We start from the raw sequence: 25,131 nt of genomic DNA on the forward strand, positions 1-25,131 counted from the left end.
CATCCAAACTGATCCGAACCGGTAGGAATCTACCTCTGGGTGTGTATAATATTATATGCATTCAAAAGAGATTTGATACAGGCAGTACACTGCCATTGCAGCAATGGAAACATTATGTATAAGAAAGGAAAACATATAATAAAAAAATATTTTTTTAAAAAAAAATGTGGCTTTCCCCCCCTTACTAAGGAGTGAAAGCAGCTTTTTTCCTTTTGAAAATCAGCTTTCTGAAATACATTTCTTGGCAGCAACAGTGCATTCTAACTGGTTTCTTTCCTGCAAATCGTGACTGCCCTGTTCCTAGCCTCCATCTTGATTTTAGAATCCCAGAAGTGAAAAAATGCTGAACAATCACTGCTTTATCACCTGTGACTCTATGGAAGCAGACCGTCCTCTCCCCCACCCACTTCAGCAGTGAAATTAGCTTACGGAAGCAAAGTTTGAATGACAAATTCCTGTTATTCCAAAATGGTCCATGCGGAAGCACATTTCCTTATCATTTGAGCTCCAGAATGTACCCACGGAACTATCAGTTCTCAGAAATGAGCCCATCTCTCCTCTTGGCTGGATTTAATAAGATGTGCTACAAAAGGAGCCCATGATATGACATATCTTGGCAGAAAGAAAAAGAGTGGAAACTGGCTAGCAATGTTCATCTCTTGTCTTCTCTTTTTCCTTTCTGCTCTTCACGGTGCTGTTTCACTTGTGGGTAAGTGGCTCTCAGGCCTTTGCCATGAATGGGTGTGTGCATATGAAATAGCATAGCATTCCTCCCATGTGAGAATATATATATTTCATATTGATATTTAGCGCAATGATTTAACCCTAATAGTAATAACAGGCTGGGAAGATGAGTCTGATTAAATAGTACAGGTGAGGTTTCTATTGCACAGGGCTGTCATCTGCCAAATTTTTCTTTGTCTGTCTGAATATTAAATTAAAAATTAAAAATCCCAAACACCCTTCATCATCTAATACAATCATTGAAGATTACTGAAGTGGGGTGGGTATTGTAATACGCAGCATAAACTCATATTGCATGAAATATGAATTTGTACCAACAAAAAAAAAGGGTATTTATTCCTAGTTAGCCATTCTGTTAAGATGCAGTTTTACATGGGTTGAGTAAGTTTTGAAAGCAGCAGTATGATAACTTCAGTGTTTCTAACTCTAAACGCAAAAAATATTTATCTCTTATGAAATTAGCTCCTGATTACTACATTAAAACTATAATCTTGCGCCTACTTCTTTTCGGGCAATCTCATTTTAACTCATTGGGAAATACTGATTTAAAATCATTATTTAAATGATTACTTTGCACATGATTGCAAAGTAAAGATTTCAGGATTTTCAGAAATTGCAAAGACACTTTATATTTTGTTTAATGCATTAGTTAAATATCTGAAAAGCATTTTGCTCTTTCACCTCTATAAAATCATAATTAAAGAGTTGAGCATGTACTACATGTAGTCCTTGACTTACAACAGTTCATTTAATGACTGTTCAAAGTTTCAATGGCACTGAAAAAGGACTTATGATCATTTTTCACATTTATGGCCATTGCAGCATCCCCATGGGAATATGATCAAAAGTGAGATGCCTGGCAACTGACTCGTATTTATGATGGTTGCAATGTGCTAGGGTCATGTGATCACTTCTTACAAGCAAAGTGAATGGGGAAACCAGATTCACTTAACAACTGTGTTAATAATTTAATAACAGCAATGATTCACTTAACAACAGTGGCAAAAAAGTCACAAAATGTGGCAAAATGGGGAAACCAGATTCACTTAACAACCGTGTTAATAATTTAATAACAGCAATGATTCACTTAACAACAGTGGCAAGAAAAGTCACAAAATGGGGCAAAATGGGGAAACCAGATTCACTTAACAACTATGTTAGTAATTTAATAACAGCAATGATTCACTTAACAACAGTGGCAAGAAAAGTCACAAAATGGGGCAAAATTAACTTAACAAATGTTTCACCTAGCAACAGATATTTTGGGCTCAATTGTGGTCCTAAGTCAGGGACCATGTATAGCATGTACGCATGTGCACGCATACCCACCCACCCACACATATATATTGTAGAATATACATATGTAAAATATATGTGTATCTTCTTCTAAGGTTTTATTGAGAAAAAAACACACTTTTATTAAATACAGACGTATGAGCCTATGTATTCTAAATGTAGCCTTGGTTAATCCTGGTATAGATAACTGCTTCAATCAATAGAAGGAGGAATCAAAATAATTATATTGCTTACCTTGATCTCATGTTCTCTGTCAAATCTTCTGCACAGGATCTCAACTGATATCTTCTATGCAGAATTCATGCATTTCCTAAAGTTGAGATGGTTATGTTCTATTTTGTCGTGTGGACAACTGTGGATCTCATGGTTTGAACACCAAACACACTCTCTTTTTTGGCATGGCATAGCCTTGAAGACAATCTTTAGTTTTCCTACTGCTGGGGAAGGGAAGGAAGGACTTATTTTCACAGCTGTTCTATAACTATTTCTTGGAGATAGATTTTATACTGTCTGCTGGTATGCAGAGTGACCTGTATATAATGTTTGGATTATGGTTATTCTTATATATGTTTTATTACTTGGAAGAGATACATCAGATTGCCGCTGGGTGTGAGCTTAAACACAAGACTTCTTTAAAGTAGCTCTGTCTTCTTTCAGACATATGCCCAAGCCTGAAAAAAAGATATGCTGCTTACAAGACATCTTGAGAAGATATACTTATGCATTTTGAAGCATCCCTTTCACACATGCATTACCATAATAATTATCATTCCACTGTCTGGGTCATTACCACAATTATCCCCATTGCATCCTGCCTTTCTTCTGGAAGTCCATGAAATCCCCCATCCGCTTTATTTTCAAAACAATATTTACTATAGTCATACACCAATATAGAAGAATGATCTATAACATTGGAAACCTTTTTTTAAAAAAAACCCTTAAGACTAGATATTACCATAAAATAGTACATTCTGTAAACATAGCATATACAGTATTAGCTTGTTTAATTATTTTGAGTATTGCTAGAACAATGCAATAGTAAGCTTTATCACTATTGGTGATAATTTTCTGTTTCCTGGTATTGTCAAAGAGAAAGACCAACTATCAAACAGAAGAGTTTGTTCTCATCAGCTATATTCTGTTTTCTAATGACTTAAGCCAAACACAACAAGAGGCGGTAATTGGTTTATGGATGAGATAAGTCTAGTCCAAACTTTTACTGAAACAGAAGATTTTTTAGGTCATAATTCTGCAGAAAACCTGTCTATTGCCTCTCAAGAAGAAAGTATAAAGTAAAATGTAGTGCAATTGATTTAGAAATTACTTACATGATAAATATAAACAATAAAAACTAGCTTTACTTTATCTGGCAATAAAATTCCAAAAGACCATCAGAGCAAACCAAAATCTCTTGCAGTTATCTAATCATTACCCATATTTTTGAAGTTCATGTAGTATAGTTAAATACAATAGTATTTCAAATTTCCAGGTAGGAATAGCACATTTGTATACTACAGTCTGTAGGAAAACAGTTAAGTAGTATAATATTACCAAAATAAATTAATTATAGTTTATTACAATTTCCAAAACTGTGCCCTGAAATTTAGCTGTTAATATTGATTCTAATGTTTCATTTTATTTAAATCTATCAATCCTATTAAAGTTTAGCATGCTCAAATTCAATATGTGTTAACACTTAACTCACTTTTAAAAGTTGTCTATTTAGTTGTATATTCAGTCTTCTAATCTGGAAGACATATGTTTAATTCAGTGAGATGCAAGACTAGTTTTTTTTTAACCAGTTCTATGGTCAATGCTTGCTTTACTTAATTTTAACTTTTTTTTATATCTATAGATACAAGCAAATTTCTAATATATAATGAAGACCATAAGGTCTGTGTATATGTTCAGAGTGCCACCTATGTCACAACGGCTGCTTGCAGTTATGAAACTGAGGCACAAAAATTCAGGTGGATTTCCAGATACCAGTTGATGAGTATTTCCAAGAAATTATGTTTGGGAGTATCTTCAAAAATTGACTGGACACCAGTTGAGCTGTACCCATGCGACACAACAAGTAGCCTTCAGAAATGGGAGTGCAAAAATGACACACTTTTTGCTATCCATAATGCAAGCCTGCATTTCAACTATGGCAACAAAAATGAAAAAAGAATTATGTTGTACAAAGGATCAGGCACATGGAGTAGATGGAAAGTCCACGGAACTAAAGATGATTTATGCTCCCGGGGCTATGAAGGTAAACTGATCATGCTTGCTTGCTCTCTACCTCTTGCATCTAGTGATATTCACAGAACTTAGTAAAAAAAAAAAAAAGTTAACATTGGTACATCAAACAAAAATATTTTATATTTATTTATTTGTTTGTTTATGTTTTTTGAAAGAGGAAAAATGAAAACACATTAAAATATTCGGTACAAAACATTAAAACTCTGTTAAAAATTGCAACACATTAAAAAGAAATTCACAGTAATTCATAAAAGTCACATTAGATTAGAACAGATTACATTCAACGCCTTTTGAACTCTTAAAGATCTAACATTAGAAGTTGACAAAAAATAGCCAAGATAATAAGAATTACCTGGCAAAATAATTAGAATGAATGTATTATATTTAATTAATATGAAGTAAGCCATCCACATTTCTGTTGCTGAGCCTTCTCTGTTGCTGCTCCAGCCCTCTGGAATGAGCTCCCCGTGGAGATCCAGACCCTTACTACCCTCCCGGCCTTCCATAAAGCTACTAAGTCCTGGCTGTTCCAGCAGGCTGGCGGCTGTTAAAGCACCCAGCCCTGTCTTAATTGTGACTGTTGTGGATTTTAAAATTGTTTGTATTGTCTTATTTATTCCCTCCCCTGTTTATTGTGAGCCGCCCGGAGTCCTTCGGGAGTGGGCAGCATACAAAACCAATAAACAAACAAACAAAACAAACACAATATATTGCCCAATTGGACAAAACTTCATGTTGAAAGAAACACAAATATGGGATGTGGGAAGCAGAATTTTATTTAAAAAGCTTCGAAATTAAATTAAAGTTAGTTCAAAATTATATGTAAGTTTGCTGAATATCTCACTTACTTTGACAGACCTCCATTGAAAAGATGAGATGTAACTTTCATGGAAAAGTATAGTGTATCTCAGTGCTACTCTTATATAAAGTCACCTCAGTATACTTAATCTGAGATTTATCCCCCTCCGCCCACAAAAACAATTGATAGAAAAAGTCAGTATTTAAAAATTGCTTCATCCTAAAATGAATCTTATTGCAGAACTGCCTGGCATTCTGGCATTGCCACCATAAATGAAAAATAATGATTCAAAACTAATTGTTATATTTACAACAGCTTAGTATTTCAAATATGCGCAATTTTCCAAAGAGAAAAAAAACCCATCAATTTATTTGAGAGTAATAGGTGAGTGACACAAATACATTTCCCCCATATGGATATTCCCATTCTTGCTTATAAATTGTCCTATTTAATTAAGCATCTGATTAATTGTGCAGTCTTTGTCTTTGAATTGTTGAGTTTCTGAATCATATTTCTGTAAAATGTTTTGTGCACGTGCACGCACAAACACACACAGAGACACTCAACAAATATTCTGAATTTTGTGATATAAGCTTTTCAAAGTTGGTCAAATCTCAAATATTCCACTCTGTTTTTATAGTTCCTTTCAAATTATATTATTTACTGGAAGATGTTAAAAATATTTCAAATGAAATAGTCTCAAGATTTTTGTTTTATTAAAAGTTAAATCTTGCAATCAAAGTGAATTGTTATATTTTCATTGATCATGTTAGCATATTTGCCTCTTTTATAGTAAATGTTTAATACTGAAGCAACAGAAGCCTTGAACTTTTTGATTCATAAATAAGATATTTATAATCAAATGGTCTCTTATGCACATATATTTGCACCTGACCAAACATATTTGTTCAGGTTTTCTGATTCCTCATTTCTTTATGTCATACACAAAATTAAAATTGAATAATAACTAATTGAATAATGTTCCACCAAAATAGCTTTAATGTTCAATCTTTTTTTTTCAATTTCATGAAAAAGAAATTGGTAAAGTAGAAGGCATAAAAGAGTGGAGTAATGCTGAGAATTATCCTGAAATATGGCAATTCCATGCGTGCCGAATTCTTTTGTGTATATGTGTGCCTGCCTGCCTGTGTATGTGGTATGTGGCTTTGTGTCAGTGTTGATTCCTGGCAACTGCCTTTACATCAGTGGTGGGATTCAGCCAGTTTGCCCCTACTCAGGAAAACCGGTTGTTAACTTTCTAAACAGTTCGGAGAACCAGTTGTTGGAAGAAATCTCATTTGGTTTTTCCCCCACTTTACAGGGCTAATCCTGTAAGGAAGGCAGGAAGGAAACATTCTGGTGTTGTTTCTAGCCTAATCTTTATTGCCCTGCTTACAGAAACTGCCTCTCCGGTTAACCCTTATTACATTGTAACAGCTAAGGCTGTTACACTATGCCTATTGACCTGAGTGAAGTTGAGTTGGCCATACCCAGTCAAATCACATGACCACTGAGCTACGCCTACCCAGCTGGTCATTAGGGCAGAGAACCGTTTGTTAAATTATTTGAATCCCACCACTGCTTTACATGTCCCTGCAATTTTTGGGCAATATTTTATTGTCTGCTTTTTAGGGCTGAGAGAAAGTGACGGGCCCCAGGTATCCAGATGACTTTGTGCTTAGGACTGAACTAGAATTTACACTGTCCTGGTTTCTAGCCTGCTGCCTTAACCACTACACAAAACTCTATGCCAAATAGTAGAGCCCTTCATGCTGTCATGCAGATCCAAAACAAACCCTCCATATCACACTGCTGTTGCCAACTTCCATTTGTTTACAAAATCATGTATGGAGAAAGTAGGGATATACTGAAGATCTCACAGTGCTCACTTTGGACACTGCGCCATTAACTTTGGCAGGAGGATTTTCCTTTTTCTTCTCTCTAGGAATGAGTGTTTCTTGAAAATATGTAAATTATTTAATTATTTCTTCTCCCCTTCATTCCAGACTTATTTACCTTAAAGGGTAACAGCAATGGGGCTCCTTGTGTATTTCCTTTCCAGTATGCTACCAAGTGGTATGCAGAATGTACAATTGAAGGAAGGAATGATGGTTTGCTGTGGTGTTCAACTACAAGAGATTATAACAAAGAGAAGAAATATGGATTCTGTCCTACGAATTGTAAGGATTTTTCAAGAGAAAAGTGTTAATCATAGAACTATGTAACACTGTTGTATAGAGGAAATACTTGCTTTTTAAAGATTAATATTTGTTTGTTTAGTGAGAGAATACAAACAGATTATCTCTGGGTGGTTTATAAAAATAATAAACAAACATATAGAAAACAACACATGCCATTAAATAGCAACTAAAGTAGTAAAGAATGATCAGAGTTTATAGCAGGGACATGCAGTCAGGGAAGGCAGAGGAGGCGGGGCCTCACCAGTGTCATGAGGAAAAGAAAAGAATTTTTAAAATAATTAAAAAGGCTAAGGTAGTTGCTGCCAGACTCCAGAGTCACAGTGACTCTGAGTCTGCTTAGTGCTAACGGTAGGGGAAGGCGAGAGAACTATGGGCCTCCTTTGCATAAGGACTTTTTCGCCTTTTAACCCTTGTTCAGAGTTAAGCAAGGGTTAAAAGGCGAAAAATTTCTTATGCAAAGGAGGCACGTGATTCTCCCACCTCCTGATCTGGGAGCAGCAAATCATGCCTTGCCTAAGTAAGTTGCTTTTTTATTTAATTGTTTACATTTTCATCATGGCGGGCGGATAAGAGGAGAGTTGAAATCCACAGCTGGAAAAGGTATGTGGATCGGACGGAGAGAGAGGGGGGATTCAAAATGATAATTTAATTTGTAATTTTTTGTGAGGAATTTGTGTGTGTGTGTGTGTGTGTGTGTGTGCGCGCGTGCGCGGCGGAGCATGGCAGTGACAGGGACGTTCTTGCCACTGTGTCCAACAGGCCAGGCATCTCGATTTTATGTCCACCATAAATGTGAGACACCTAGCCAGTTGGACACAGTGGTGGCGGGGGGAGGAATGGACTGGGTGGGTTTGCTGGCTGGAGAGGGAGGAATCATGGCCACTCAGGCCCCGGCGACAGGGCTTTAAAGTGGCAGCAGGCACCGGCAGCAGAACTTTAAAGTCCCGGCGTCATCCGCCATAGAGCGGGACCTGGTCCCACTCTATGGCGGACGGCACTTGGACTTTAAAGTCCTGCTGCTGGGGCCCTGCCGTGGCGGCAGGCCTTTAAAGTGGCGGCAGGCACCGGCAGCAGGACTTTAAAGTCCCGGTGCCGCATCTGCCATAGAGCGGGTCCCGATCCAGCTCTATGGCGGATGCAGCACCAGAGCTTCGGTGGGGTTTTCGTGCTTGCCTCACTGGCCATGAAGCTCACCGCACATCACTGATTTATAGCTATATAGATGAGCCCATCTACTCAACCAGAGCCTGAACCCCGGGGAAAACAATAGGCCTTGACAGTCTTTCTGAAAGGGTTGGGGACAATAGTGAAGATGGATGAATATTGTTCCAGGTAGGAAGTGGTACCAAGAAGGTACATTTCTAAGATCCATAAGGTGACATTACTTCAGTAAGGGAACCAGGTGTGTGTTCATTTTGTTGGACATGTGGAACTGTCAAATACATTTGGGAGCAGAAAGTTTCACAAGTAGCCCTATCCTATGCAATGTATGGTGGCAGGGACTAGTTTAGTGTAGTAGCTAAGGCATGACACTAGAAAGCAGGAAGCCAGTTCATGTTAAACAGAAAGCCAGTTGGATATTGAGGGCAATTGCAAACCATTTCTAAAACCTTACCAAAAAAAGATTTGCAGAGGACTTGTACAGAGAGAGACAGAGGAGAAGGAGGGAGGGAGGGTGGGAGGGAGAGGGGGAGAGGGAGAGAGAGAGGGGGGGAGGGAGGGAGGGAGAGAGAACAATATAGGACTTTATAGCTGATAACCAACTCCAACATCTTGACTTAACTAGAGTTATGCAGACATAATTTCTCACTTTATTGCACTGTGGACCAGTTGATGCTCCTGGATATATTGAAGATCAGGACCATATCAAGTATGTTGCTGTAATTCAAAAAGTATTATGGAGTCAGTGTAGTTAATGTATGCAATGAATATGCAATATGATTAGGCACTACATTGTAAACCATCAATTAAGAACAGACCATGTTTTATAAGCATATTACTGTATTTTTCGGAGTATAAGACGCACCTTTTTTCCTCAAAAAAGAGGCTGAAAATATGGGTGCGTCTTATACATCGAATACAACATTTTTGCCTCCTGAAACTCCACCCCCTTCACCAAAATGGCCATACATACCTTATGGAGGCTTTCAGAGAGCTCCTGGGGGCTGGGGAGGGCAGAAATGAGCAAAAAAATGGGCAGTTTTTTGCCCCTCCAGCCCCCAGCAACACTCTATAAACCTCCATAGGACTATGCATGCAATTTTTTTGACGAAAACGGACTCGTTTTTTGCTCATTTTTGCCCTCCCCCAGGAGCATTCTGCAAGACCCTCCCCAAGGTTATTCATGCCTTTTTTTGTTGAAAAAAACAATTTTCACAAAAAATGGGCCGTTTTTGGGAGGTTTGCAGTGCAAAAACTTTTTTTTTCCTTTTGGAAAGTTCTTTAACTGATTGATGAGAATTACATTGATCAAGCGCAGTGCCAGCAGGAACAAAGTCTTAGGTGCTGCAGTTTGTCAGCGATTTCCTTCTCCAGCACATGGATAAATACATCTGGAAACATCTACCTACCCACCTACTCTCTCTCTCTTTCTCTTCCTACCTATCTACTGTACCTCTCTCTCTCTCTATTTCTCTCTATCCCTCTACCTACCAACCGACCTACTCTCTCTCCCCCTACCTATCTACTGTATCTCTCTCTCTCTCCCCCTCTACCTACCTACTCTCTTTCTCTATATCTACTATATTTCTCTCTCTCTTTCTATTTCTCTCTCTCTATTCCTCTATCTACCTACTTACCTACACTGTCTCTCTCCCTACTCACCTACTGTATTTCTCTCTTTCTCTCTTTCTCTCCCTCTCCCCCGCCTCTCTCTCTCCCTTTATCCACCTACCTAACTACCTAAGTACTCTCTCTCTCTTGCTACCTACCTACTGCATTTCTCTTTCTCTCCCTCTCTAACCCTCTATCTATTTTTTTTAAAAAATTGCCTCTTGATGCATCTTATACTCCGATGCGACATATTCTGAAAAATACGGTAGATAGCATACTATATAACTCATTTCTAGTATGTATTTGGGTTGTATGATAAGCAGCATAGTATTGTTTAGATGGTGAAAGCTAATTCAGGAAAAAGTGGAACTGCATCCTGGCCTTTTGACACATTTGTTTTGTACATTGTCTTCTGTATGTTCTTGCAAAATTGTCTAGCTTACAGGAAGCATGACAGATAACTGATCTCCTTCCTGAATTTTATAACTGAAGAATTTTCATTTCAAAGCATTTCATTTCTGCCTCTTCTTTTAGGGTTAATATTGATATAATGGAGATACTGTTCTGCAGACCGCTTCTATATTAATTCTATATTAGTGAATTGGTAACCAATTTTCTTCTCCCAAAGGTTCTTTTTCAAAAGTAAACTGGACTTTGTTTTTTCCTTAAGACATTTCACTTCTCACCCAAGAAACTTATTCAGTTCCTTTTCTGTTCTTCAGAACTTAGGAAGCTTCTTGGATGAGAAGCTCAAGTGACAACCATGACCTGGATGACTGAGAATCTCTGTAATCATTCTGCTCCCCCCCCCCCAATCACTTGATCCTAGTCCCTATGACATGTGCCCCGTATAGAAAAACTCAGAAGCCATGGTTCTATGATTCATGTTAATGCTCAGTTAAAGTAAAAATAAATGATTTACGACTTAATCACAACTTGTTACACCACTCACTCACTCACTCGACTCCTCTTCACCCAACGTGGGTATAGGATACTTCCATGGAAAGTTATGGCGATCCATGGAAGCTGTTTCGGCTGGATATACCCAAGGGGACGCCAGTCCCAAGGGTCGACAGAGCCCGATTGGTGGGAACAGGGGGCACCACGTGAAGGCCGGGTTGTCGTTTGATAGTTGAGAGGCTATATTTGGTGCATCAACTATCCTTGCCCCCCACTTGTTACACCATTTATTTAATGTTGTTTAATGTGATATGTTTTAAAGTCTAATGAAATTATACTTTAGACCTAGATGGAGAAAAGGCTATTAAATACATACATACATATATACATACATACACACACACACACACACACACACACACACACACACACACACACACACACGAGTCACCAGAAGTTGACTGTAATTCAGTGGTACCTACCTATGGTTCCTGCAGCCTTTCAGAATTCTGATGACCTTCAGCTGTGTTAACATTCCCATTATATAAACCTGAGACAAGGTTGACTAACACACACACACACACACACACACACACACAAGTCACCAGAAGTTGACTGTAATTCAGTGGTACCTACTTATTTACAAATTAGTAAATTAATCATGAAATCCATAATCTAATATATCAATAGAAAGATGGTGGGGAAGCCTGGAGTGATAGCTCACACATCTGGAACGTACCAGTTTTACCAGTGCACATCTGGAATGTACCAGTGCAAAATTACCTCTTTTCTCTATATAAACCATTACTTAGACACCTAACCTTTGCCTATTAAAGTCTTATGCTTTCTTTCAGCTGCTTGACTAAATAATTTTATTTTTAAACATAAGAAGAATCCTCACAGTTCTGAGTTAAAATTGAATTATGAAAACAAGATGTAGTATGATATTGTTTTATTGTTTTAAAATCATGGAAAATATGGATACACCTTTCTTTTAACAGCTGATGCAAGCATCTATTGGACTACAGACCCTGTGGCAAATGCCCAGTATCAAATAAACGCAGAAGGTGCTCTAACCTGGTTCCAAGCTAGTAAAAGTTGCCAACAACAAGGTGCCAATTTGTTGAGTATCACAGAGATACACGAACAAATGTACCTTACAGGTAAATAATCTAAAGTCCACTAATATTTTGTAGCATTTCATACAGTACAATCAGAGTTAAAATAAAGAGACAGACATAACATTTTATTTCAAATCCTCCCTATAGCAAGTATTGGTATCGCCGGGGTATTATCTACCTACTGTTATCTTCCCTGTTATTTGGAAAAGCAGGACTAACAGTTGCTCAGAAGTGCTTCTACCATGAACTGTGAATGTGAATTGACTTGGCAGGGAAGGTGGCACTGTTAGTATTTTTCAACCATAAACAATTTAGGATATAACAAGTTTTATAGCATTGTGGTTGCAGAAATACGAGGAGCAACTAACTGTATGCTTCATGTCTCCTAATAATTGTTGTAGTTGTTGCTGCATGCTACTCAGTGTATATTCCTGAAACAGATGCATTGCTAAATGTTGATTCTTTTTCAGGGTTAACTTCTACTTTGAGTACTGCACTCTGGTTTGGTCTTAATAGTTTGGATTTCAACAGTGGCTGGCAATGGAGTGGTGGCTATCCTTTCAGATATCTAAATTGGGCACCCGGTAATTTCCTCTTTTGTTTTTGCATTGAAACCTTATGTCACCTAATTTTGCTATTTTATTTGGATAAAAGAAATTAAATTGCTTCCTCAGTAGTTTGTATAATTCTCCCTCCCACCTACTCTTTCTGGATGCTTTGATTCAGTGGCCCCCAAGCTTTGGGGCATCAAGGACTGGATCCATGGAAAGATGTTTTTTCTGCGGACTGGAGGGGTTTTCAGAGGTGCCTGTATCCCTTGGATGGGGCTTCCCTTGTTTGTGTGATTTGGTTTCTGGCAGGCCACAGATCAGTGACAGTACATGGACCAGGGATTGGGGACCCCCTGGTTTAATTCCTGTCTTCAGTCCAAACAGGGACAGAAAAGCCAACATAGGTTATTTCTTTGGACAGTGAGGAATGCCATTGCCTGTACTTTGTGTTTCCAACACACGCAACCTAGGGAGGAAAGGTGCAGGATTGGGGACAGGGAGAGAAAAAAAGGATTGAAAGATAGTAGGGGTGACCCTACAGTACCTGCACAGACCCTAAGGTGCTGTGCAGGTCTGAGTCCAGTCTTGATATTCTTGCATATTCTAAAGATCTTTTGAACACATTGCATGGTCTTGTTCATATCCACATCTCTTCTAGGTTCAATAAAGTTGTACAAAATTATGTAAGAAGTTAATAATATCCTTTTTGCCTTCCACTTGTTTCCTGAAGGAAGCCCTTCTCCAGAGCCTGGGAAGATCTGTGGAGTACTAAATCCTGGTAAAGCAGCCAAGTGGGAAAACCTGGAATGCGATAAAAAACTTGGTTACATTTGTAAAAAAGGAAATTCCACTCTGAACAACTTCATTATTCCTTCAGGTAGGTTAGTAAATGCAATATGGAGATAAACTGACAAAATTGGTGTTACCCTGATGCAATAGCATTTAGACTTACTGTATATACCGCTTCACAGTGCTTTACAGCCCTCTCTAAGCAGTTTACAGAGTCAGCATAAAGGTAAAGGTTTCCCTCGCAAATATGTGATAGTTGTTCCCAACTCTAGGGTGGGGTGCTAATCTCTGTTTCAAAGCCAAAGAGCCAGCGCTGTCCGAAGATGTCTCTGTGGTCATGATTAAATGCCAAAGGTGCACGGAATGCTGTTACCTTCCCACCAAATGTGGTTCCTATTTTTCTACTTGCATTTTTACATGCCTTTGAACTGCTAGGTTGGCAGAAGCTGGGACAAGTTACAGGAGCTCACTCTGTTACATGGTGCTAGGGATTCGAATCACCCAACCGCCAACCTTTCTGATCAACAAGCTCAGCGTCTTAGCCACAGAGCCACTGTGTCCCTGATGAGTCAGAGTTAGTATATGGCCCCAATAATCTGGGTCCTCATTTTACCTTCCTTGGAAGGATGAGTCAACCTTGAGCTGCTGAGAATTGAACTGCCAAACTGCAGCCAGCAGTCAGCAGAAGTAGCTTACTGTATTCTAACCATTGCGTCACCACAGCTCATAGTGTTCTTAGGAAAGATAATGTTCTAAGTTTTCTTAAAATGCATTTGTGAGTTCTGTCATAAAGTCCATACCAAGGGAAGCCTTTACATTTTCTAGTCCTGTGAAAGTCTATCTTTAGGAACTAATACTAACTGACTCACAAATATATAATCAACTATATCATGTTTCAGAAGCATCTAACTTCCAGTAATAACAATTGATGAGGACTGAGGAAGTTCTTGGTGCTCTCTGAGCTCGGTTCTTTTTTTGCAGACATTTGATTACCCAAACTAGAAAACACCATCATTGTTAGTCAACAATAGGAATGTTTCAATAAATTCCTATATAAAACTTTGGTAGGCATAATTTAGGGATATGGTATTGATTTTTTCCATTATTTCCTCATCAGATTTATATCCCAAGATATCTTCAGAAGTTCAGGATGGTGTAGAAATAATTATTTTCTCCTATTCCTCACCGTTCCATGGCATGGAAGCTCCTTCAGCAACTAAAGGCCCAGACAGTGTCTCTCAGCTCAACCTCTTACACAAGATTGGAAGGTGGGGAATAGGAGAAAGGTGGATGCCTCTGATGCCATCCTTTTCCCATAACCATCATATCACCCATGTTCTTTTTGCTTCATTATTTTTTTCCTGGAACTGTAAAATCTACCAAGGCATGTGTGAAGTTAAAGACATCCCTTTAGATTTAAAAAAAAACTGAGCCCACAAATGTCTAATCTTCGGATTACACTGAACATGAAAATGAAGTGAAAATGTCATTGTTCCTTCAAACTTTCTTTGTTTCTTCATCATAATAATTCAGGGTGCCAAGGAAAGTATTTTGCAATTGCACAATTACACAACAGGAAGTCAAGCTCTTTGCTATCTGCAGAAAAAAACATCCAGACAGTTCCTTAGTGCCTGTCCATCCTGATACCATAAACAATCTTTTGGTTTCTTTTCTTTTCCCCATCCTTCTGCTCCTCATTATTAACTATATGTCCCCCTTTCTTGACTCTGTTAACTTTCTGTATCCTATTTCTTGACTCTGGAAGCCCAGGTTTCCTGCATACGTCATTTGCCCCTAGAGCATTTTCAAACGAAGACATTGCACCAATTCAGAAAACAGCTGCATTTAAGAGTAGAGATTATTTAATTTTGACTTTTTTTGCAACTTATTTTAAATCACAGTTTAAAATGAAAACAATAGCAACAAATCTGCAGTGAACTTGTGGCTATTCTATTTTTTCATTGGCAGGATTTTTTTAAAAAAATCCCAGCATATTTCCTGGCTCCTCATCACAGTGGATGCATCCAGGAAATGGGGAATTGAGATATTTGCCACTTCTGCTCATAGAGACTTTTGTTGATTCCCCTCCCCCATATTACCCAACAAATAATACAAAAGAAATGTTGCTAGTCTTCTTACCATAGTACGGGACCAAATTTAGTCTATATGCAAACTTGGTCAGATTTTCTTTTTGTCTTCCTCCATCAATACTTTATGCATTGTTTCTTCCCCTTCATTTCCACACCCTCAGTAAACCGAAGGGAAAACTAGAACTGGCCATTAGAGAAAGGACATTTGGGAATAATTGTATGAAAAGTCTGGATTGCCTCACATTGTCATGGATAACCAAGTTCTTGATAGATTTGTCTGCCAGATTGTTGGAAAAACCTCTTTTGGCTTCTGAATAGTTTAATTGAGAACCATCCCAATCCATCAGATGTCAGTGGTAGTTGAGGTGAACTTTTCTTATAGGGGTTGCTGGTAGCTGACAAACTTAGCAATAGCAATAGCAGTTAGACTTATATACCGCTTCATAGGGCTTTCAGCCCTCTCTAAGCGGTTTACAGAGTCAGCATATTGCCCCCAACAACAATCGGGGTCCTCATTTTACCCACCTCGGAAGGATGGAAGGCTGAGTCAACCCTGAGCCGGTGAGATTTGAACAGCCGAACTGCAGAACTGCAGTCAGCTGAAGTAGCCTGCAGTGCTGCATTTAACCACTGCGCCACCTCGGCTCAAACTTCTTTAGACCAGAACAGATATGACCAGTACAGATCTGGCAAAAGAGAAGTGGCCTCTCTAATCATATCACAAGGCAACTATTCTGATGCAAAAATGAAATTTGCTGTATGTCCAATTATGTGGTTGAAACTGAGATTACCTAAAGAAGCTCATGGAGGCTAGGAACGCCTAGGTCTTTCTTTTCCCATCCCCTGAGGCATGGAAGTTCCCTATCACTATCAAGTATAAGGGGAGGAAAGGGTTTTCAGCTTGAGAAGGAAGACCAGATGTAGTGATCAGGAAAAATACAGATTGCTCCTAAAAACATATTTGTTAATTATCCCAATGTGTCATGCCAATTCATTGCTATACTTTTCTCTAATTTCTCCTTGGTGTTTCCTGAAAACAGACCCAGGTGTTTCCTAGACATATTTATAGCTTGCTTTCTCTCTGGGCTTATCTGCATTGTCTGAACAGGCCACAACCATTTTTGGAAGGTAAAAAAAAACCATTGCTCTGTATTGACCTGCTCTCATTACAAATGCAAACTTTGTGTCTATATTTCTGCTTCCATTTTAAAGAAACTTTCCTCCCTATTGTCATCTCAAGTGCTCTGACTTCTTTGGTTGACTGCTTTGTTATTGGTCAGCCCGAGCAATTCACAAACTACTTTGTAAAGGCACAAACAGCCTATAAGCTGAGCTAATTATAATCCCCTTCTATAAAGTTTTCAGTGATTATCAATAATGCCATAACAACACTTTAGTTCTAACACTTGCCTTATAAAAGGAAAGCTATTGTTTCAAAATACTGCATAATTTCTAAAAATAGTATATTTTCCCCCTGAGCTTCCTATTTTTCCATGGATTTTCTTTCAAAAGTCAAATAATAATACAATAGCAGAATTGGAAGGGACCTTGGAGGTCTTCTAGTCCAACTCCCTGCCTAGGCAGGAAACCCTACACCATTTCAGACAAATGGCTATCCAACATCTTCTTAAAGACTTCCAGTGTTGGGGCATTCACAACTTCTGGAGGCAAGCTGTTCCACTGATTAATTGTTTTAACTGCCAGGAAATGTTATACAAGTTTATAGTTTTTCTAATGACTCAAAAATCCATGAAACAATGCAATGCTGGAGATATATTCTCCTACTCAGATAAATAAATAATACGTTATTATCACAGAATAGCTCAGATAAATAAAAATAACTGAATATCATGCATCATTATATAAATATATTTATATAAATAATTTAAGATTTGCATACATTTCTCTTGGTTTTGTAATTAGAAACCTACTTCAAAGGCTGACATTACAGCTTCTGTGTCACTTTAGCATTAATGGTAAAAACAGCTTTGGACGGCATTAGAATCCAACAGGGCAGTAATAATGTTTATGAATAATACTCTCTCAGCAATGGTATTCAGCCACCATTCCAAGTTACTGTCAAACACTGGAAAATAAGGAAGTCTAGGCATTCAAAAGAATATACAGGTTTATTGCTCCTTACAAGAATCTGAACTACTAATAATCAAAACAAATAGGTAGTAATAAGAGTCAATGGAATCCAAGCTGGGCTGGACTTAGATCTCTTATGGGCATGAAAGGACTCAAGACTGATGATATGTTTGACACCCCCGTCCCTTGAGCTTAGCCCAGTGTTTCCCAACCTTGGCAACTTGAAGATGTCTGGACTTCAACTCCCAGAATTCCCCAGCCAGCGAATGCTGGCTGGGGAATTCTGGGAGTTGAAGTCCGGACATCTTCAAGTTGCCAAGGTTGGGAAACACTGGCTTAGCCTACAGTTACAGTGACATTAAAAAAGGCAATGTATGACAGGCCCTTGCAGTTGTTGCAGTGGCTCTATAGTCACATGATTATAATTTGGGCACTTGGCTCTAAGAGTCCAAATTATGATTGCATATTTATGATGATCACAGCATTCTTTTCTAAAGAGCGCGGTGGTGCAGTGGTTAGAATGAAGTACTGCAGGCTACTTCTGCTGACTGCTGGCTGCCAGCAGTTTGGTAGTTCGATTCTCACCGGCTCAAGGTTGACTCAGCCTTCCATCCTTCCGAGGTCAGTAAAATGAGGACCCAGACTATTGGGAACAATATGTTGACTCTGTAAATTGATTAGAGAGGTCTGTAAAGCACTGTTAAGAGGTGTATAACTCTAAGTGTACTATTCTGCAGTCTGATTCTTTATTTTTTGCAGATTTTTTTTATTTTTTTCCCCTTCTACAACACCTTACAGTCATTACATCAACATTGTTTTGTCATACCTGTACATGTATATAATATTTCGCTTCTATATTTACACACTTTATACACAGTTCTCTATATATCTATATATATTGTTTTTTGGCTTAATTAATTTTATTCCTGTTTTGCAACCATTTGCATCAATTGTTCCAAATTTCATAATATTCCGATTCTTCTTTATCTTTTAATTTCAGTGTTAATTTATACAATCCAAAGTTTTTTTTATCACTAATTCGTCCGAGGGGGTATTATTTTGTTTCCAGCATTGGGCAAATGCTATTCTAGCTATAGTTAGCAGATGTGTTAATATGTACTTAATTTTCATTGTATATTTCCCTTTGATTATTCCCAGTAGAAAGATTTCGGGCTTGTATTTTGTCTGTTCTCCTGTAATTTCTTGCACCCATTTCCAAATTTTTGTCCAATATTTTTGTGTTTACGGGCAGGTCCACCATATGTGATAATAGGTCCCTTGTACTTTTTTTACACTTCCAGCAGGTCAGCTTCATGTTTGGGTACATTTTAGCCAATCTTGTTGGTGATAAATGCCAACGATAAAACATTTTGTATATATTTTCTTTAAGTGCTGCTGATCGTGTTAGTTTATAATTTGTGTTCTTTCCCAATCCACTAGATCGTTTTGGCCCACGCTATCATGCAGCCTTTAACTTTTTCTTCTTCTAATGTTACTTCTAATAAATATTTGTAAATTTTTGTTATGAATTTATTTTCCGGGCCAATTAAATTTTTATCTATTTGTTGTAATTCTGTGTATATTCCATATTCTTTTACGTCTTTTTTGTATCTCGATTGTAGTTGAAGATATGGCCACCAATCTATATTTATATTTTCCTCCTTTAATTCTGGATTTGTTTTCAAATTCCCTTGGATGTCTAAAATTTCACCATATCTAACCATTTATGATGGATCTAGTGTATTGGGATGTGTCATGGCTTCCATAGTGGAAAGCCATGTCGGTATTTTCATGTAATGTTTTTCTCTAATTTTATTCCAGACCTGTATCAGTGCATCTCTAATATAGTGTCTGTGAAAGTATTTTTGTTTCTTTTTACCCTCTTCCCATAGGAAAAAATGCCATCCCATTTGCAAATCGTGGCCCTCTAATGTTAGTATTCTTTTATTTTTTAAATTTATCCAATCCCTGATCCATGTTAGTGCTGCTGTTTTGTAATAAAGCTCCCAGTCCAGGAGTCCCATACCACCTCTGCTTCTGTCATCCTGTAGATACTGTGATTCTAATTTGAAGACTTATCTTCTGCAAGTTGTCAATAAGAAAAGTCAATGGAGAAGTTGGCAGGAAGTCAAAGTCAGTGATGATACACATAATAATATGCACTGACTCCCTTAACATCTGCAGTTGGAATTGACATCATAACTTGGCATGATCACATGATGTTTCATTTAATGATTGCACCACTTAGTGATGGAGTTGTCAGTCCTAATTATTGTTAGTATGTGAAGACTAGCTATATTTTAAAGTTTGTTGTTAGCCTGTATGTGAATGCATGTTTTCTTTTTGAAACTGAAACACATCCCACTATGGCTAAAATTGTTTCAAGAATCAGGCCTTTATTAGAGTTCCTTGTAATTTCCAGTTTAAATGGGAGCAAATCAGAAGCAGGAAGTGTGAAAAGAATGCAACTACCTCTTCCTGATTAGGGATGTGGTGGCTCAGTGGCTAAGATGCTTGTTGATTAGAAAGGTTGGCAGTTTGGTGGTCCGAATGCCTACCGCTGCATAACGGAGTGAACTCCCATTACTTGTCCCAGCTTCTGCCAACTTAGCAGTTCAAAAGCATGTAAAAAATGCAAGTAGAACATAGGAACCACCTTTGGTGGGAAAGTAACAGTGTTCTATGTGCCTTTGGCATTTTGTCATGCCGGCCACATGATCATGGAGATGTCTTCAGACAATGCTGGCTCTTTGGCTTTGAAATGGAGATGAGCACCACTTCCTAGAGTCAGGAACGACTAGCACATATGTGCGAGGGGACCCTTTACCTTTACCTCTTTCTGATCTAGGGAAACATGTTAGAATAGAATAGAGTGGAATAGAGTAGAGTAGAGTAGAGTAGAGTAGGTGCAGGTTATGAGAGGCACGGTGGGGATGCGGGAATGCGGAGGGGACCGCAGAGCTGGAGGAAGAGAAGGAGGAGGAGGGGGAAGAAGAAGAGGAAGACTCCGGAGTTGGCTCGCCTGTCCCTCTGTCCATCGGGTGGCTTAAACACTGTGCTCCATCTGCCCGGCTGCTGCTGTTTGCCTGTCTGGCTGCGATCGCAGAGCCCCATTGTGCAGGGATGGTGCTGACCTGGAGCTGGATTGCGGGGGGCGGTGCAAAGCAGGGGAAGTGACAGGTGGCAGGAGCGGGAGGTAGCCAGCCACCCAGCCAAGCAGGGGCGATGCTCCAGAGCGTCCCCTCCGTGCCGCCTGCCTGCTTCGACTGCTGGGAAGTGCCCTTGACTTCTTGGCTTACCGCTCCCCTCTGCATCAAGGTGAACCATGGGCAAAGGGTCTCCCTGGGGGAATCCTGCTCAGCTCCCCAGAGCCCGGTGGGGGGTTCATAATGTCTGCGGGGCTCGGATGGGAAAGATCTGCGCTCCCCCTGCCCCCAAGTCCTTGCCGGTCTGCCAGCGCTCTTAGGACAAGCAGGGCGCCACAATCCTCCCTCCCACCCTTGGGGATCAGTCTTCCAAGCGGCACGGCGGGGCTTCAGCGGGGCTTTCAGAAAGCTACGCCGGGGCTTCCGGGGAGTTTTCTGAAAGCCCCCCGAAGCCCCGCTGTGGCTTTCCGAAAGCCCCGCCGATGCCGCAAAGCCCACCCACCCCCCGCCTGACCTACCCCCACCTAGCTGGCTGACCAGCTGGCACAAGGCCTCACCACTCTTCTCCTCCTCGTCCTCCCCACTCAAGCAGTGGCAGGCTCCGTGGGACAACTGGGTCTCATTCCTCCCTCGGTGCGGCGAGCTCCAGCGGGCTGGACGCGGGTGTGAGGGGCCTGGCAAAAGAAAGAAAGTGCCAGCCCGCCAGCAGAGGCGGGTAAAAGACACCCCACCCCCACACACAAATTACTCACAATAAAAAATTACTTACAAATTAAATTACAATAATTTTGAATTCCTCCCCCCTGCCCCCTCCCTCGGACCCACATACCTGGATTTTCCAGCTGTGTCAGAGGATTTCAACTCTCCTCTTGTCCGCCATGATGAAAATGTAAAAAGAAAAAGGCAAATTCGGCAAGATTTGCTGCTGCCAGAACAGGAGGCAAAGAACCACGTGCCTCCTTTGCATAAGGAATTTTTCGCCTTTTAACTCTGAGCAAGGGTTAAAAGGTGAAAAATTCCTTATGCAAAGGAGGCCCATAGTTCTCTCGCCTCCCCCTGCAGTTAGGACTAAGCAGAGTTATCCACTGTGACTCTGCCAGCAATTACCTTAGCCTTTTTCCTTTTAATTTTTCTTTTCCTCATGACACTGGTGAGGCCTCGCCTCCCCTGCCTCCCCTGACTGCACGTCCCTTAGTCAAACTATTTACTACAGTCTTAGTAAATAGTTTGACAGTGTTGTAGGAATTAGTTGTTTAGCAGAATGATGGTGTTGGGGAAAACACTGTCCTTGTGTATATTTGTTCTGGTGTGCATAGCACCATTTTGAGGGTAGAAGTTGAAACAATTTATGTCCAGGATGTGAGGGGCCTGTAGATATTTTCACAGCCCTCTTTTTGACTCGTGCAGTATACATGTTTATGTGAATGCTTCCAAAGATGCTCCAGCTTTATGATTGCCGTGCAGTCAACGAAGACAAGTAGAATCCTGTTCCAGCAAAAGATGACAGCAAAACATTATATTTTCTGTATCTCTTTACTGGCATATTGATATTCCAAGTCTTATTAAGCATCCTTGTACTCTCTCAGGCATCTCTAAGTTCTTAAATGGTTATCAAACTCCAAATACTACATGAATTGCTTTAAGGTACCGAGCCATTTTTCTTTAGCTGATTTTCAGATATTACTAACATGCATTTTTTTAAAAGTTAGATCTTTCTAATTCCAAGTTCAGCATTTTTGTGTTTTACTTTGAGAAATTCCCAGTTATCTCATTCCCCAGTTATGTCAATAATCTGGTCACTGGAGTTAAACAGTGGTATAATATTGCTCCTGGAACTAGTAAGTTCTACTCCAGTTTTGGGAAGTTGGATGTGACAGTTCCAATTCTCTTTGCCAAGAAAAATACACCTGTCTAAGAAAGGTGATAGTGAATCAGTAATATATTCAGTCTAACTTCTTTGCTTTCAGATTTTTTTCCAAAAATAACAAGGAAAATAAATTCTGGCTCTATCTATGTCCACCTCTGCCTCTTCTGTCCTAACCTAAGCAACCCCACAGTAGCAAGTTGATATTGATTAAACGATGGGTTTGTAATTAAGAAAATACTATATGTATAAAGCATGGCTGAGAGGTTATACACAAACGCTAATATATTTTAGTCTACTTGCCATTTTATGCATACTAATGATGTTACCTAGTTGGTTAATGGAACATTTGCAAGAAAACCACCAAGCTCAGAGAGCACCAAAGGCCCCTCCACAACCAGCCCACCTGGTTGAGGTGGGCAGCCATATAAAGGTAATCAATCAAGTACTCAACAAATATCTGAACTAAGCAGAGCTTTGATTATTGTTGATATTGTAATGTTTTTCAGATTCTGATATACCGGCTGATTGCCCTGAAGGATGGATATTTTATGTGGGTCAATGTTATAAGATTCGCAGACAAACTACCTCCTGGCAAGATGCTTCTAATCTGTGTAGAAAGGAAGGTGGTGACCTGGCGAGCATTCATAACGTGGAAGAGTACAGTTTTATTATTTCTCTGCTTGGGTACAGTGAGTATCGGTATGGGGGTTCTGTGAATGTTCAGCCCTTTCTAAAAAGTTGGCTTACTTGAAAGTTAACAGCAGTGGTTTATTTTGACAATAATAGTTTCATACATCTTGCTAAATGATTAAGACCTATTGCCATTAAGAATTTTAATTGTGAATTTAGCCCTTTTGCAGAATTTTCTGAAAATTTCTGTATGTGCATTTCCTCCTATCTTTGAGAACAGTTGCATTGATTCTACAGATGTTCATGAATGTGGGAATGACAGTACTCCTGCGGAGATATTATACGTTGTGAAATTGGGTGTAAATCTAATTTGCAATTTCTTTCCCTGCAAAAGAAGTCTTTTTGCTTATGTCTTATTATCAGGTTGCTTCTTGGAATAGTTTAACGTTATTATTAGAGCTGGTGAAGAATTCTATTATAATTCTGTTATGTTTTCAGTTATATAACTTTCCAACATTTTGCAAAATTTGGGCCTGACTGGATTTTCCAGTTCCATGAAAAATTTTCAGTTGGGACTTAATTCACCTGTGTGGAATCAGGAAGATTGTCTATGCATTCATATGGAGAGCAGAGAGATGGGGTGGTGGTGGAGGGAGGGAAAGGGGGAGAGAAAGGGGGAGGGAGGGAGAGGGAGAGAGAGGGGGGGAGAGAGACAGAGAGACAGAGAAAGACAGAGACAGAAACACACACACACACACATACACACACACATAAACTTAGTTAGCTACTTCAGTTCGCAAAGTAGAGTTACTGTATGCAGATATAATGTCTTACTTTATTGCCTTGTGGACCAGTTGATGCTCCTAGACATACTGAAGATCAGGGCCACATCAAGTATGTTGTAATAATTCAACAGCATTATTTCCACCCTTGATAATTTCACTTCAGTTTTCTTTTCTTTTAAAAGAAACGTTTAAAGCACCTTGTTCTTATCCAACTGAAGAATAACTTGGAGAATAAAAAATACAGATTTATTTTCCCTATGAGATACTAGTCTGAGAACTCTAGGAACATGAAGTAGCATTCAAAGTTTGAATTTCCAACTGACAGTTGGATACATCTTGCTTTTTGTTGCATTTTCACATCAATCTGTTGCATATTTAGATCAGTCTATTGGTTTTATTAAACACACATATATTATCCAATTCATCTATCATGATTAGAAAGTTTTGCTTGAAGGTGTGGCAAGCAATGCCTACTGATCTTTGGGAAATTTTAAGGGAGGAATTGTTACTCATTAGCATAATTCATCCTGTGGATATAGAAGATCACAAATTCAATTCCTGCATGTGAGTTCAAAGGATCTGATATTAAATGACTGGGGGGAAAAATTAGCCTAGTTTTTTTGAGGAACCACTGTTAAATGGGTCTAAATATTTCATGGAAACTGGACTATTCGGTTTTGCTCAAAGCTGCTTGCTTTTTTCTTTTTTTAAATATATGTTAAATGGGGGTTTAATGTTCAACCAGTGAAGCTTTTTCAATAGTTTCAATAGAGCAAAATAAGTAATATAGAAGAAGCAGCGGACAAATATTGAAGTTCCATAGTTAATGCAAGCTATAAGATTAAGCTTTTTTAATGCAGTACTTTTAATTTGGAAGACATACAGTATGTTCCTTGGGATGAATAGGTACTGGACATATTTGGCCTCCATCAGGGAGATGAAACCTGTGAGTCTTCTCCATGTATGAGCAGCATAACTGTGGTGGATCATAATGGGTTGCAAAAAATATTTTTGTGCAATGTTCATTATGTGTTTCAAATCTACTGAAACTCTTTCAGTTAAAGTGAAATGTTGAGAATTTTGCATAGACCACAACATTCCA

General features: G+C 39.0%; 1 protein-coding gene across 1 annotated transcript in view; it reads left to right on the forward strand.

The window, feature by feature from the left end:
• Positions 1 to 564: 564 nt before the first annotated feature.
• MRC1 (mannose receptor C-type 1) overlaps positions 565 to 25,131 on the forward strand; it is a 64,134-nt gene continuing 39,567 nt past the window's right edge. Inside the window, exons 1-7 of the mRNA XM_087712663.1 lie at positions 565 to 709; positions 3,896 to 4,297; positions 7,093 to 7,266; positions 11,961 to 12,122; positions 12,551 to 12,664; positions 13,362 to 13,508; positions 23,121 to 23,303. Of these exons, the coding sequence (XP_087568789.1) occupies positions 604 to 709; positions 3,896 to 4,297; positions 7,093 to 7,266; positions 11,961 to 12,122; positions 12,551 to 12,664; positions 13,362 to 13,508; positions 23,121 to 23,303 (1,288 nt within the window). The 5' untranslated portion in view covers positions 565 to 603. The remainder of the gene's footprint in view (positions 710 to 3,895; positions 4,298 to 7,092; positions 7,267 to 11,960; positions 12,123 to 12,550; positions 12,665 to 13,361; positions 13,509 to 23,120; positions 23,304 to 25,131) is intronic.

This window comes from Thamnophis sirtalis, unplaced genomic scaffold, assembly GCF_051295495.1.
Source record: "Thamnophis sirtalis isolate CommonGarterSnake01/CBP01778 unplaced genomic scaffold, rThaSir2_p1.2 scaffold_4, whole genome shotgun sequence".
NCBI lineage: Eukaryota > Metazoa > Chordata > Lepidosauria > Squamata > Natricidae > Thamnophis > Thamnophis sirtalis.